The sequence below is a fragment of the Cervus elaphus genome, chromosome X, assembly GCF_910594005.1.
Source record: "Cervus elaphus chromosome X, mCerEla1.1, whole genome shotgun sequence".
NCBI lineage: Eukaryota > Metazoa > Chordata > Mammalia > Artiodactyla > Cervidae > Cervus > Cervus elaphus.
This window is the reverse complement of record NC_057848.1, coordinates 74,311,456-74,325,728: the sequence shown is the minus strand read 5'-3', so window position 1 is coordinate 74,325,728 and position 14,273 is coordinate 74,311,456. Positions and strand designations below refer to the sequence as shown.

The following is a 14,273-nucleotide window of genomic DNA, read 5'->3' as shown; positions in this document are numbered from 1 at the left end:
AGGCATGAGCTGTCTTCCTGACATCCGGGTCTTCAAGAGACTGGGGTCCTGCTATAAGGGGCGGGGCTTCAGTTGCGGAGAGGCGAGAATCCAGGTCGTGCGCGGAGGCAAGGTGAGGTTCCTGAAGGAGGACTGCGGGCACCCTGAGTGAGGACTGATGGAACCCCACAGATCCCCATCCCTGTAGTCGTCCCTGGGAGCCCTTGGGGTGAGAAGAGCACAGTAGGTCTGTCTGACTTCCTCACATGCGGGTCTCCGAGGGACTGGAGGCCTTGGGAAAGCGGCGGGGTGTCAAAATGGCAGAGGCGACAAACGCGAGTCCTGCCTGGAGTCCAGGCTCCATGCGAGGAAGGATTGAGGCGGTTCGACGCCAAGCTGGAGGGATCTTGGCCCTTGCAAGAGGGTCTTGGAGGGCCCAGAGTGGGGTGAGCAGGGTGAGCAGTTTCTTGACCGCTGGCTTAGGGAACTCGGGAGGTGAGGTTTTACGGGCAGAGGTGGAGGCTTCAGGTTGGCAGAGGCTGGACTCCCCAACCCCAAGGTTGGACTGAGCAAACCCCCGCCCCTGTGGCGAGTGCTTGGAGGCCAGGCAGGACGTGAGGAGGAGCTGAGGACCGAGCATCTCCCCAGCCTAGGACCCGCGCCAGGCCCTGAACAGGTGCGGCCGCATGTGGGGCCCCTCAGTGCTTTCTGTTCAGGCTTGTGTCTTGTTTTGAGTTTCCTTCTACTCCTCCAAAGGGGACCGTCGAGGTCATGCCAGGGGAAAGGTGAGCATTACAAGGTAGCCACAACACAACTGGGTGTAATCCGAGTGTGCGTCCCCACCTAGCAGCACAGAAGGCCCAGGGCTGTGCCACAGTATAGCCCTTAGATGTCACCTCCATTTCTCTCACAGGAGCTCCAGGAACCGGGAGGCGAAGGCAGAGGTCTGAAGCCTGTGTCCTGAGTTCAGACAGGCAGTATCAGGAGTCAAGGTGAGAGGGTGACCTGAAGTGAACCAGAGGCTCCCTATCCCAGAACATAGCGGGGGCCCAGAAGGCCCCAATTCCTCACACTGTTTTGGACCCGGAAATCTCAGGCTGTACTGACCACACCCTGGGGAGCCACCTTCCTTCCTCCTTCGGGTAGCCAGGGGACTGGCCTCCCAGGAGGAGCTCTCCTGTGAGGTCGGAGAGAACTCCTCAAGGGGAGAGCTGTAAGTGGCCTGTGTCGTACCATCCAGGATGCATTTCTTAGCCCAGGTTGCTCACACCTCCTCTCTCCCAGAGGCCCTTGGTCCCCATCTGTACCTCTGCCTCAGTTCCGTGTCTTGTTTCACCTCAGGCATTGTGCTCGTGGTTGAGATGAGTGAGCTCAGCAAACCCGAGGAAGACCTTCAGGACCCAGGCGAGGCCCAGGGCCCTATCGAGGTGCCGCTCTTGGAGGCTGAGGTGGGGGAGTCCGCATCCCACTTGGCCTCCTGCTACCCAGCATCCTCCTCTGCTCCTATGGAGGCCTTGCCCCAGGAAATTCTGGATAGGATGATAGGTAAACTGATGAAGTTCCTGCTCCTCAAGTATCGAGCCAAGGAGCTGACCTCCCAGGCGGAAATGCTGAATAAGGTCCTCAGGGATAACCAGGAGCACTTCCCGGTGGTCTTCAGGGAAGTCTCAGTGTGCCTGCAGCTGGTCTTTGGCGTGGACGTGAAAGAGGTGGACCCAGCGGAGCACATCTACATCTTGGTCCCCATCCTGGGCCTCACTTGCGATGAGATGCTGAGCGATGGGGTGGGCCTGCCCAAGGCCGGCTTCCTGGTGCTGGTCCTCAGCATGATCATGCGGTTTGGAGACCCGGCCCCTGAGGAGGCGGTCTGGGGAGCACTCAGAAGGATGGGGGTGTATGTTGGGAGTGAGCAGTGTGTCTTTGGGGAGCTCAGGGAGCTTCTGACCCAAGTGTGGGTGCGGGAAGGATACCTGCGGTACCAGCAGGTGCCTGACAGCCACCCTGTTTGCTATGAGTTCCTGTGGGGTCCCCGGGCCTATGTGGAGACCAGCAAGTGGCAAGTCATGGCATTTATGTGCAGGGTCAACCAAAGGGCTTTGAGGACCTTCCCATTCCTGTCTGCATAAGATGCGAGGGAAGAGGAATAGGGGGCCTGAGACAGAGCAGCAGCCAGGTTGTTCCTTCTCTCTGTGGTTAAAGAGGGGGTAGTCAGCTTTCTAAACTGTGAGGGCCCGGGCTAGTTGGGGGAACCAGTTTGTAGCATCTTTGGTTCCTGTTCTCTATGATGACGAGGGGATTCATCTCTGTTTTCTTTAGAAACTTTTCAAAGTTTGGTTTCAGAGTAGGCTAAAGAAACTTCAATATCTTAGCTTTGTGAATGATATTGATCCGAGTGTATCTGATGTTACACAGTTCAAAAACAAGAGTTTTTGTAAGAGAGATGGGAAAGTCTTCCATTTTGTTTTGTGGTCCTGAACAGAATGCAATGGAATCGAAATTAGAAATGTTTTGAAAATGTGAACTTCTGTAGCAATAGTATTGTATGGAGAAGAGTTAGATAATAAAAGTAATCATAGTCAATTCATGCTTATGGCCTTCTTGTCTGTCATTCACAATAACTAAATGATCTCAGTTAATTGAATTTTCCTGGGTTATTAAAGAAAGTAGCAGACAATCTGAGAGCCCTGCTCATTGGCTCAGTTATTCCAAAGACGTGTACAGATTCTCTGCTCCGTGAAAGGCCATGTTAACAGTGGGGACACTAGGAGTAGCAGGACACCCCCACACTTACAGCAATGGTCGAGGAGCCACAGTCACCTGAGGTCTGTCTTGGGGGTGAGGGGAATCTCTGAAACGCATCATTGCTGTGAGGTGTCCTTTTGCTTCTTGGATAAACCCCAGAGAGATCTCTTTCTAGGGCAGGCAGGAAGGGGTCCAGGCTCTTGCCCCATAGCTGTTGACCACAGGGATGAAATAGGTGTGTTCTGTCCACCATCTGCTAGGAATCCTAGAGAAATGTGAATCTTGCTCTTTGATATATGCCCAGTAATCCCTGTACTAGCCCTCCTGTCTCTGCCTTGGGAAGCTGATTAACAAGTACATTGAAATAACAGTTTCTTTGGTCATCTGGACTTTATGATTTTCACTTGTGCGCATGCTCTAGATTTCATTTGGATGAAATGAGTGAAGAGAAGCTGCAAAAGTGGACAGGACCTGCTGTGTGACTAGAATCCTGGGATCTTTGAGTGAGCTGTGCCCAGCTGGAGACACTGCTCTCCACCCCGAAACACACACAGACACTGAAATTGATATACATTCTCCAGGAGGAAAACACAGAACAGCAATTCTGAGTGGTTTTCTATTCCATTTCTAATTAAGCTGCCAATTCTCTGAGGTGTCCTGAAAACCAAACAGTTTCCAGAGGGGAGAGGGACAGAGTCTGAGATCCGAAGAGCATGAGAAATAAGTACTAGCCAGTAAAGATGCAACATCTGCCAGCATCCCTGGGTTCGGGTGGGTTCAGAAGTGTGGAGGCAGCAGAGACCCAGGTTAAGGCTGTGCCTGGCAGCAAAAGGCAGGAGCGACTTCCGGGCCTAAGGAGGTGGTGAGGTCACTGCAGTGGGGGTGTGGATGGGTGCAGGGGGCTAAAGGGGCAGCTATCCATGCTGAGTGCCAGAGAAAAAGGGGAACAGGTGATTTGATTGTGGTCACATATATGGCAGCTGCCAGATAGTCAGTGGATGCTTGGAAAAGCCCTGTGGCCTCAGTTCTTCTCCTGTGAAGCCAGCCGGTTTGAGGAGCCCACGTGTTGGGCTGCACTATTCGCCTGAGGGATGGGATGCAGCTGCTAGGGCCTGGCGGTCATGGCCTCTGTGATGTCGGGACAGGAATCTGTCACAGTGTTGCCCCAAGAGTGTCCTCCACTCTCCACTGTAGGAAGGGGTCGGCTACTTTGTGGTCCAGGGCTTGTCTGAGAATGTGCACCTCAATAGGATGTGGGATACCTAATCAGCCAAATAGGATGTTTCACAAATAAAACTAAGAAACTTTGCTACTTAGACCATAGTGGACCATAATGTTAGTAGCTCAGTCGTGTCGGACTGTTTGCCACTCCATGGACTGTAGTCTTCCGATCCCCTCTGTCCATGGAATTCTCCAGGCAAGAATACTGGAGTGGGTTGCCATGCCCTTCTTCAGGTGATCTCCCTGACCCATGAATCGATCCCATGTCTCCCACAGTGTAAGCGGAATCTTCATCATTTGAGCTCCTGGGCAAGCCCCATTTCCATAGAAAACCTGTTAAATTTGGTTATGAAGGAGTGTTCCAACAGGACCCAAGCTGCTCCAGGAAATAGAAGCAAGAGCCACTCTTTGCCTCTTCCCTAGCTGGTCTTCCATCCAAAACAGTACTTTCCTTTCTTGCAGCCCCAACTAAGGTCAAGTCCTTGATTACAATGGCCAATTACAATCAAGATAATTGAAAGCTATTTAAGACCGTGGGTTCTGGATCTCCGGGACCAGGAAAGAAAGGGTAGTTCCATGCATTTCTTGGGCACCACTTCAAGGGAGTGCGACCAAAGTTCTGCAGGATTCCTAGCAGATGTGGGGTAGAAAACACCTCCTTTGCCCCTGTGATCAACAGCAATGCGACAAGAGTCAGGACCCCTTCCTTCCTGCCCCAGAAAGAGATCTGTCTGGGCTTTGTCCGAGATGCAAAAGGCCACCTTACAGCCATGATCCATTTCAGAATTTGCCATCTCCCCGAAGAAACACTGTCTGCAAGTCTGAGGGCTGCTACCAGCCTGCCTCACCTCGACCACCTCCCACAGAAGGAACCCAGGGTCCTAAAGCCCCAAACCACCTTGGCTCAGGCACTGAAACTCGAGTGCTCCTCCTGGAGCTCCACCGCCCTACCTCGTGTTGCCTTGTTCAGTGCGACTAGGGGAGGTCTCTCCACCTTCCTTGTGTGACTGCGGCTCCTAGAACTTTGCTCTAGGTGCGGGGGTGTCCTGCTTCTCCTAGTGTCCCCACTCCTAACACCGCCTTTCCTGGAGAAGATACTCTGTAAAGGTCTTCAGAATATATGAGCTAGTGAACAGGGCCCTCAGATTTATTGCCAGCTGCTTCCTTAAATAACCCAGACAAACCCAAATAAAGATAATTTAGTTTTTGAGAATGACACACAAGAAGGACAGATGGATGAATTCATTGCAATTACTTTTATCGCATAATTCTTGCCGCATCAATATTAGTGCTTCCCTGGTGGCTCAGACGGTAAAGTGTCTGTCTACATTGGGAGACCCGTGTTCCATCCCTGGGTCATGATGATCCCCTGGAGAAAGAAATGACAGCCCACCCAAGTACTCTTGCCTGGAAAATCCCATGGACTGAGGAGCCTTGTTGGCCACAGTCCATGGGGTCGAGAAGAGTCGGACAGGACTGAGCGACTCCACCACTCCACCACAAGCTCACATTTCCGAAACGGATCTAATTCCATTTCCACTGTGTCCCATTCAGGGTCACAAAACAAAATGGAAGAGTTTCCAATCTCTCACAAAACAGCAAAACTCTTGTTCTTGAACTGTGTAAGCACAAACACATATTGATCAACCTCATTCTCCAAGCTAAGACACTGAACTTTATTTAGCCTTTTGCAAAAACAGTCAAAGCTTGAAGATTTTCTAAGGAAAACAGATGAATCTCCATGTCATTGTAGAGAACAGGAGCCCACAGATGCTGTGCACTGGTTCCCCCAACTGGCCCGGGCCCTCACTTCTGAGAAGGTGACTACTCCCTCTTCAGTCACAGAGGGAAGGATTACCCTGGCTGCTGCTCTGGCTCAGGCCCCCTATTCCTCCTCCCTCGCAGCCTCTGCAGACAGGAGTGGGGAGGCCCTCAAAGCCCTCTGTTAGACCCTGAGCACAGACACCGTGACTTGCCACTTGCTGGTCTCCACATAGGCCAGGGCGCCCCACAGGAACTCATAGCGAGCAGGGTGGCTGTCAGGCACCTGCTGGTATTCCAGGTATCCCTCCCGCAGCCACACTTGGGTCAGCAGCTCCCTGAGCTCCCCAAAGAGACAGGGCTCACTCCCAACACACACCCCCGTCCTGCTGAGTACTCCCAAGACTGCTTCCTCAGGGGTCAGGTCTTCACTCTGCATGATCAGGTTGAGGACCAGCACCAGGATGCCAGCCTTGGGCAGGGTCTGCCCACTGCTCAGCATCACATTGCAGGTGAGGCCCAGGGTAGGGACCATGATGTAGATGTGCTCCCTGGGGTCCAACTGCTTTACCTCCAGGCCAACGACAACCTGTAGGCACTCTGCAGCTTGACTGAAGACCACTAGGACATGCTCCTGGTTATTCCTGAGGACCTTCTTCAGCATTTCCGCCTGGGATGTCAGATGTTTGGCCAGATACTACAGGAGCAAGAACTTCATCAAGTTAGCCACTATCTCATTCAGAGCTTCATGGGGCAAGGCCTCCACAAGGGTGGAGCAGGAGACTGTGGGGGAGGAGGCTGAGGGTGATACAGCCTCCCCCGCTCAGCCCCAAAGAGCTGCACTTCCACAGGACCCTGGCCTCACCTGGGTCCTGAAGGTCTTCCTCGAGCTTGCTCAGCTCAGTCATCTTGACCATGAGCGTGATGCCTGGGATCAAACTACAGAGTGAGGCAGGAGTGAGGCATGGGGGCAAATGGGACAGATGAGGACCATGAGCCTGGATGGTGGATAGACGGGCTGTGAATGGCCTCACCTGAGAACCGCACCCTGGTTGGCCACAGGCCACTTGCAGCTCTCCTCTTGAAACGTGCTCTCAGACCACACAGGGACATGCCTCTGGAGTGGCCAGTCCCCTGGCTACCTGAAGAAGGAAGTGAGGTGGCTCCCCAGGGTGTGGTCAGCACAGCCCGAGATTTCTGGGACTGACAAGGTAAGGGGATTAGGCTCTTGTGGGGTCCCCTCTGTTCTGGGATGGGCAGCACTTGGTGTCCACTCAGGGCACCCTCATCACCTTGACTCCTGGAATTGCCTGGACCTCCTCTGTTCACTGACCTCAGGACACGGGCCTCAGATGTCTGCCTTCGCCTACTGCTTCCTACAGCTCCTGTGAGAAATGGAGGGGCACCTCAGTGGTATCCCGTGGCACAGCCCTTAGCATTCTCTGACAGTACAAGGGGTGCACACTGTGAGGGTCCCTCAGTTGTGTGGTGAGAGGTCCCTTCAGAGCTCCCCTTTAGTGCTTACATTTCCCCTGGCACAACCTGGTCCCTCCCCTCTGGGGGCCTGGAGGGAAACGCAGAACAAGACCCGAGACTGGAAAGAAAGCGTTGAGGGGCCCCACATGCGGCCGCACCTGCCCAAGGTCTCCTGTGGGGCCTAGGCCAGGGAGGTGTTCGGTCCTCAGCTCCTCCTCATGTCCTGCCTTCCCTCCCAGCACTGACCACAGGGGCGGGGGTCTGCTCAGTCCTCCACTGCGGTTGAGGAGTCCAGCCTCTGCCAACCGGAAGCCTTCGGCTGTTCCTGAAATACCTCACCTCGCGAGGTCCCTAAGCCAGAGTTCAAGAAACTGCTCACCCCACTCTGCACCCTCCAAGACCCCCTTGCAAGGGCCAAGATCCCTCCCTGTTGGGGTCTAACTGCCTTAGTCCTGCCTTGCATGGGGTCTAGACTCCACACAAGACCTGCAAGTGTCCCATCCGCCATTTGGAGTTTCCCCTGCTTTCAAGAGGTCCCCAGTCTCTCTGCCAGGGTTATCAGGCAATGCGGCACGAGGTTACCCTGCCCAGGGACTACCAGGGTTCCCTCTGTTCTGAGATCTGGCTATTCTCAGTCCTCCCTCAGGGTCCTCACCTTGATTTCCAGGAGGACCTAGTCTCTGTCCTCTCCCCACCATAGTCCCTGCTCCTCACACCAAGTCCCCAGCCTCACAGAGCTGGATGTCAGGAACTCAGGACAGACCTAGTGTGTTCTTCTCACCCCGAGGGCTCCCAGGGCCGATGGCAGCGGCAGGGATCTGTGGGGTTCCATCCCTCTTATCTTGGGATCCCTAGAGTTTTCACTTGGGGTCCCTTCAGCCTTCCCTCAGAGACCTCAACTTATCTCCAGGTACGACTTCAGATTCTCTCCTTTCCCCTACTAACGCCCCAAACCTCATACCAGGAGCCCAGTCTTTCTGATATGCGGATGTCACTAAGTCATCTCTCTATACTAGGACACCAGGCTGAAATCTGGATATTAGGAAGTCAGCCCCCTATCCCAGGTCCCCAGTCTCTCTGAGACCCAGTCAGGAAATCCAGCATACGTTCATCCACCCAATGTCCTCCCAGAGCCCACTCTGCTCTGGGGTCCAGGGTCCCCTCTGTCCTTCCTCAGTGTCCTCACCTTGACTCTCAAAAGAAAGAAGATCTTTCTCACTGCCCATCTGACGCCCTGACGCTTCTAACAATTGCCTAATGTTTCTGAGATACAGATGCGGAAGTCAGAAGAGGCTGCCAAGCGCTCATCCCACCACCAGGGTGGCCCAGGGCTGACAGTAGGGTCAGGAATCTGTGGGGTTCCTTAATCCTTCCTAAGGAATCTCATCTAGAGCCCTGGCATTCTGGGGATGCCCCTTGTGTTGACCAGAGGCGGGACCCTCACATCAAGTCTCAGGGCTCACAGAGGGTGGATGAGCACATGCTGCATTTCCTGACATCTGGGTCTCAGAGAAACTGGGGACCTGGGAAAGGGGGTGTAGCCTCAGGTGAGCAGAGGGAAGATCCCCAGCTCCTCCAGGGTTTCAATTTGAGGACACTGACGGACGACTGAGTGGACCCTGGACCCAAATCAGAGGAGACCTCAGAAAAGCCTGGAGCTGCTGTTGGTCCTTGGCCGAACTGGGATACGATGAGCCCGAAGTGCATGGTCTCACTTCCTGACATCCGGGTCTCTGAGTGGGGACGTCACATATGGGGCGGGGCCTCGGGGGCCCGATTCCCAGGTCCTGCAGGGTTGAAGACCTTGAGGACCCTGAAGAGGGACTAGAGGACCCTGAACCCGTAATCAGAGGGGACCTCAGAGAAGCGAATCTCTGTTGGCAGTCCAGGGCAACCGTGGGGGCAGGATGAGTGCCACAGGCATGAGCTGTCTTCCTGACATCCGGGTCTTCAAGAGACTGGGGTCCTGCTATAAGGGGCGGGGCTTCAGTTGCGGAGAGGCGAGAATCCAGGTCGTGCGCGGAGGCAAGGTGAGGTTCCTGAAGGAGGACTGCGGGCACCCTGAGTGAGGACTGATGGAACCCCACAGATCCCCATCCCTGTAGTCGTCCCTGGGAGCCCTTGGGGTGAGAAGAGCACAGTAGGTCTGTCTGACTTCCTCACATGCGGGTCTCCGAGGGACTGGAGGCCTTGGGAAAGCGGCGGGGTGTCAAAATGGCAGAGGCGACAAACGCGAGTCCTGCCTGGAGTCCAGGCTCCATGCGAGGAAGGACTGAGGCGGTTCGACGCCAAGCTGGAGGGATCTTGGCCCTTGCAAGAGGGTCTTGGAGGGCCCAGAGTGGGGTGAGCAGGGTGAGCAGTTTCTTGACCGCTGGCTTAGGGAACTCGGGAGGTGAGGTTTTACGGGCAGAGGTGGAGGCTTCAGGTTGGCAGAGGCTGGACTCCCCAACCCCAAGGTTGGACTGAGCAAACCCCCGCCCCTGTGGCGAGTGCTTGGAGGCCAGGCAGGACGTGAGGAGGAGCTGAGGACCGAGCATCTCCCCAGCCTAGGACCCGCGCCAGGCCCTGGACAGGTGCGGCCGCATGTGGGGCCCCTCAGTGCTTTCTGTTCAGGCTTGTGTCTTGTTTTGAGTTTCCTTCTACTCCTCCAAAGGGGACCGTCCAGGCCATGCCAGGGGAAAGGTGAGCATTACAAGGTAGCCACAACACAACTGGGTGTAATCCGAGTGTGCGTCCCCACCTAGCAGCACAGAAGGCCCAGGGCTGTGCCACAGTATAGCCCTTAGATGTCACCTCCATTTCTCTCACAGGAGCTCCAGGAACCGGGAGGCGAAGGCAGAGGTCTGAAGCCTGTGTCCTGAGTTCAGACAGGCAGTATCAGGAGTCAAGGTGAGAGGGTGACCTGAAGTGAACCAGAGGCTCCCTATCCCAGAACATAGCGGGGGCCCAGAAGGCCCCAATTCCTCACACTGTTTTGGACCCGGAAATCTCAGGCTGTACTGACCACACCCTGGGGAGCCACCTTCCTTCCTCCTTCGGGTAGCCAGGGGACTGGCCTCCCAGGAGGAGCTCTCCTGTGAGGTCGGAGAGAACCCCTCAAGGGGAGAGCTGTAAGTGGCCTGTGTCGTACCATCCAGGATGCATTTCTTAGCCCAGGTTGCTCACACCTCCTCTCTCCCAGAGGCCCTTGGTCCCCATCTGTACCTCTGCCTCAGTTCCGTGTCTTGTTTCACCTCAGGCATTGTGCTCGTGGTTGAGATGAGTGAGCTCAGCAAACCCGAGGAAGACCTTCAGGACCCAGGCGAGGCCCAGGGCCCTATCGAGGTGCCGCTCTTGGAGGCTGAGGTGGGGGAGTCCGCATCCCACTTGGCCTCCTACTACCCAGCATCCTCCTCTGCTCCTATGGAGGCCTTGCCCCAGGAAATTCTGGATAGGATGATAGGTAAACTGATGAAGTTCCTGCTCCTCAAGTATCGAGCCAAGGAGCTGACCTCCCAGGCGGAAATGCTGAATAAGGTCCTCAGGGATAACCAGGAGCACTTCCCGGTGGTCTTCAGGGAAGTCTCAGTGTGCCTGCAGCTGGTCTTTGGCGTGGACGTGAAAGAGGTGGACCCAGCGGAGCACATCTACATCTTGGTCCCCATCCTGGGCCTCACTTGCGATGAGATGCTGAGCGATGGGGTGGGCCTGCCCAAGGCCGGCTTCCTGGTGCTGGTCCTCAGCATGATCATGCGGTTTGGAGACCCGGCCCCTGAGGAGGCGGTCTGGGGAGCACTCAGAAGGATGGGGGTGTATGTTGGGAGTGAGCAGTGTGTCTTTGGGGAGCTCAGGGAGCTTCTGACCCAAGTGTGGGTGCGGGAAGGATACCTGCGGTACCAGCAGGTGCCTGACAGCCACCCTGTTTGCTGTGAGTTCCTGTGGGGTCCCCGGGCCTATGTGGAGACCAGCAAGTGGCAAGTCATGGCATTTATGCGCAGGGTCAACCAAAGGGCTTTGAGGACCTTCCCATTCCTGTCTGCATAAGATGCGAGGGAAGAGGAATAGGGGGCCTGAGACAGAGCAGCAGCCAGGTTGTTCCTTCTCTCTGTGGTTAAAGAGGGGGTAGTCAGCTTTCTAAACTGTGAGGGCCCGGGCTAGTTGGGGGAACCAGTTTGTAGCATCTTTTGGTTCCTGTTCTCTATGATGACGAGGGGATTCATCTCTGTTTTCTTTAGAAACTTTTCAAAGTTTGGTTTCAGAGTAGGCTAAAGAAACTTCAATATCTTAGCTTTGTGAATGATATTGATCCGAGTGTATCTGATGTTACACAGTTCAAAAACAAGAGTTTTTGTAAGAGAGATGGGAAAGTCTTCCATTTTGTTTTGTGGTCCTGAACAGAATGCAATGGAATCGAAATTAGAAATGTTTTGAAAATGTGAACTTCTGTAGCAATAGTATTGTATGGAGAAGAGTTAGATAATAAAAGTAATCATAGTCAATTCATGCTGATGGCCTTCTTGTCTGTCATTCACAATAACTAAATGATCTCAGTTAATTGAATTTTCCTGGGTTATTAAAGAAAGTAGCAGACAATCTGAGAGCCCTGCTCATTGGCTCAGTTATTCCAAAGACGTGTACAGATTCTCTGCTCCGTGAAAGGCCATGTTAACAGTGGGGACACTAGGAGTAGCAGGACACCCCCACACTTACAGCAATGGTCGAGGAGCCACAGTCACCTGAGGTCTGTCTTGGGGGTGACGGGAATCTCTGAAACGCATCATTGCTGTGAGGTGTCCTTTTGCTTCTTGGATAAACCCCAGAGAGATCTCTTTCTAGGGCAGGCAGGAAGGGGTCCAGGCTCTTGCCCCATAGCTGTTGACCACAGGGATGAAATAGGTGTGTTCTGTCCACCATCTGCTAGGAATCCTAGAGAAATGTGAATCTTGCTCTTTGATATATGCCCAGTAATCCCTGTACTAGCCCTCCTGTCTCTGCCTTGGGAAGCTGATTAACAAGTACATTGAAATAACAGTTTCTTTGGTCATCTGGACTTTATGATTTTCACTTGTGCGCATGCTCTAGATTTCATTTGGATGAAATGAGTGAAGAGAAGCTGCAAAAGTGGACAGGACCTGCTGTGTGACTAGAATCCTGGGATCTTTGAGTGAGCTGTGCCCAGCTGGAGACACTGCTCTCCACCCCGAAACACACACAGACACTGAAATTGATATACATTCTCCAGGAGGAAAACACAGAACAGCAATTCTGAGTGGTTTTCTATTCCATTTCTAATTAAGCTGCCAATTCTCTGAGGTGTCCTGAAAACCAAACAGTTTCCAGAGGGGAGAGGGACAGAGTCTGAGATCCGAAGAGCATGAGAAATAAGTACTAGCCAGTAAAGATGCAACATCTGCCAGCATCCCTGGGTTCGGGTGGGTTCAGAAGTGTGGAGGCAGCAGAGACCCAGGTTAAGGCTGTGCCTGGCAGCAAAAGGCAGGAGCGACTTCCGGGCCTAAGGAGGTGGTGAGGTCACTGCAGTGGGGGTGTGGATGGGTGCAGGGGGCTAAAGGGGCAGCTATCCATGCTGAGTGCCAGAGAAAAAGGGGAACAGGTGATGTGATTCTGGTCACATATATGGCAGCTGCCAGATAGTCAGTGGATGCTTGGAAAAGCCCCGTGGCCTCAGTTCTTCTCCTGTGAAGCCAGCCGGTTTGAGGAGCCCACGTGTTGGGCTGCACTATTCGCCTGAGGGATGGGATGCAGCTGCCAGGGCCTGGCGGTCATGGCCTCTGTGATGTCGGGACAGGAATCTGTCACAGTGTTGCCCCAAGAGTGTCCTCCACTCTCCACTGTAGGAAGGGGTCGGCTACTTTGTGGTCCAGGGCTTGTCTGAGAATGTGCACCTCAATAGGATGTGGGATACCTAATCAGCCAAATAGGATGTTTCACAAATAAAACTAAGAAACTTTGCTACTTAGACCATAGTGGACCACAATGTTAGTAGCTCAGTCGTGTCGGACTGTTTGCCCCTCCATGGACTGTAGTCTTCCGATCCCCTCTGTCCATGGAATTCTCCAGGCAAGAATACTGGAGTGGGTTGCCATGCCCTTCTTCAGGTGATCTCCCTGACCCATGAATCGATCCCATGTCTCCCACAGTGTAAGCGGAATCTTCATCATTTGAGCTCCTGGGCAAGCCCCATTTCCATAGAAAACCTGTTAAATTTGGGTATGAAGGAGTGTTCCAACAGGACCCAAGCTGCTCCAGGAAATAGAAGCAAGAGCCACTCTTTGCCTCTTCCCTAGCTGGTCTTCCATCCAAAACAGTACTTTCCTTTCTTGCAGCCCCAACTAAGGTCAAGTCCTTGATTACAATGGCCAATTACAATCAAGATAATTGAAAGCTATTTAAGACCGTGGGTTCTGGATCTCCGGGACCAGGAAAGAAAGGGTAGTTCCATGCATTTCTTGGGCACCACTTCAAGGGAGTGCGACCAAAGTTCTGCAGGATTCCTAGCAGATGTGGGGTAGAAAACACCTCCTTTGCCCCTGTGATCAACAGCAATGCGACAAGAGTCAGGACCCCTTCCTTCCTGCCCCAGAAAGAGATCTGTCTGGGCTTTGTCCGAGATGCAAAAGGCCACCTTACAGCCATGATCCATTTCAGAATTTGCCATCTCCCCGAAGAAACACTGTCTGCAAGTCTGAGGGCTGCTACCAGCCTGCCTCACCTCGACCACCTCCCACAGAAGGAACCCAGGGTCCTAAAGCCCCAAACCACCTTGGCTCAGGCACTGAAACTCGAGTGCTCCTCCTGGAGCTCCACCGCCCTACCTCGTGTTGCCTTGTTCAGTGCGACTAGGGGAGGTCTCTCCACCTTCCTTGTGTGACTGCGGCTCCTAGAACTTTGCTCTAGGTGCGGGGGTGTCCTGCTTCTCCTAGTGTCCCCACTCCTAACACCGCCTTTCCTGGAGAAGATACTCTGTAAAGGTCTTCAGAATATATGAGCTAGTGAACAGGGCCCTCAGATTTATTGCCAGCTGCTTCCTTAAATAACCCAGACAAACCCAAATAAAGATAATTTAGTTTTTGAGAATGACACACAAGAAGGACAGA

The 14,273-nt window shown here is 53.6% G+C and overlaps 2 protein-coding genes and 1 pseudogene across 2 annotated transcripts in view; all 3 read left to right on the top strand.

The window, feature by feature from the left end:
* Nucleotides 1–14,273, top strand: part of LOC122689847 (melanoma-associated antigen 10-like) — a 596,047-nt gene that overhangs the window by 36,428 nt on the left and 545,346 nt on the right. The window lies entirely within an intron of this gene.
* The window catches only part of LOC122689845, a 587,451-nt pseudogene that overhangs the window by 89,234 nt on the left and 483,944 nt on the right, over nucleotides 1–14,273 (top strand).
* On the top strand, nucleotides 1,341–2,105 carry LOC122689865 (melanoma-associated antigen 8-like). Its single transcript, XM_043896645.1, has one exon. The coding sequence runs from the start codon at nucleotides 1,341–1,343 to the stop codon at nucleotides 2,103–2,105; it is 765 nt and encodes a 254-aa protein (XP_043752580.1).

Excerpts from the sequence above, each read along its gene's own strand:
- LOC122689865 (XM_043896645.1), top strand. The coding sequence starts at position 1,341 with ATGAGTGAGCTCAGCAAACCCGAGGAAGACCTTCAGGACCCAGGCGAG.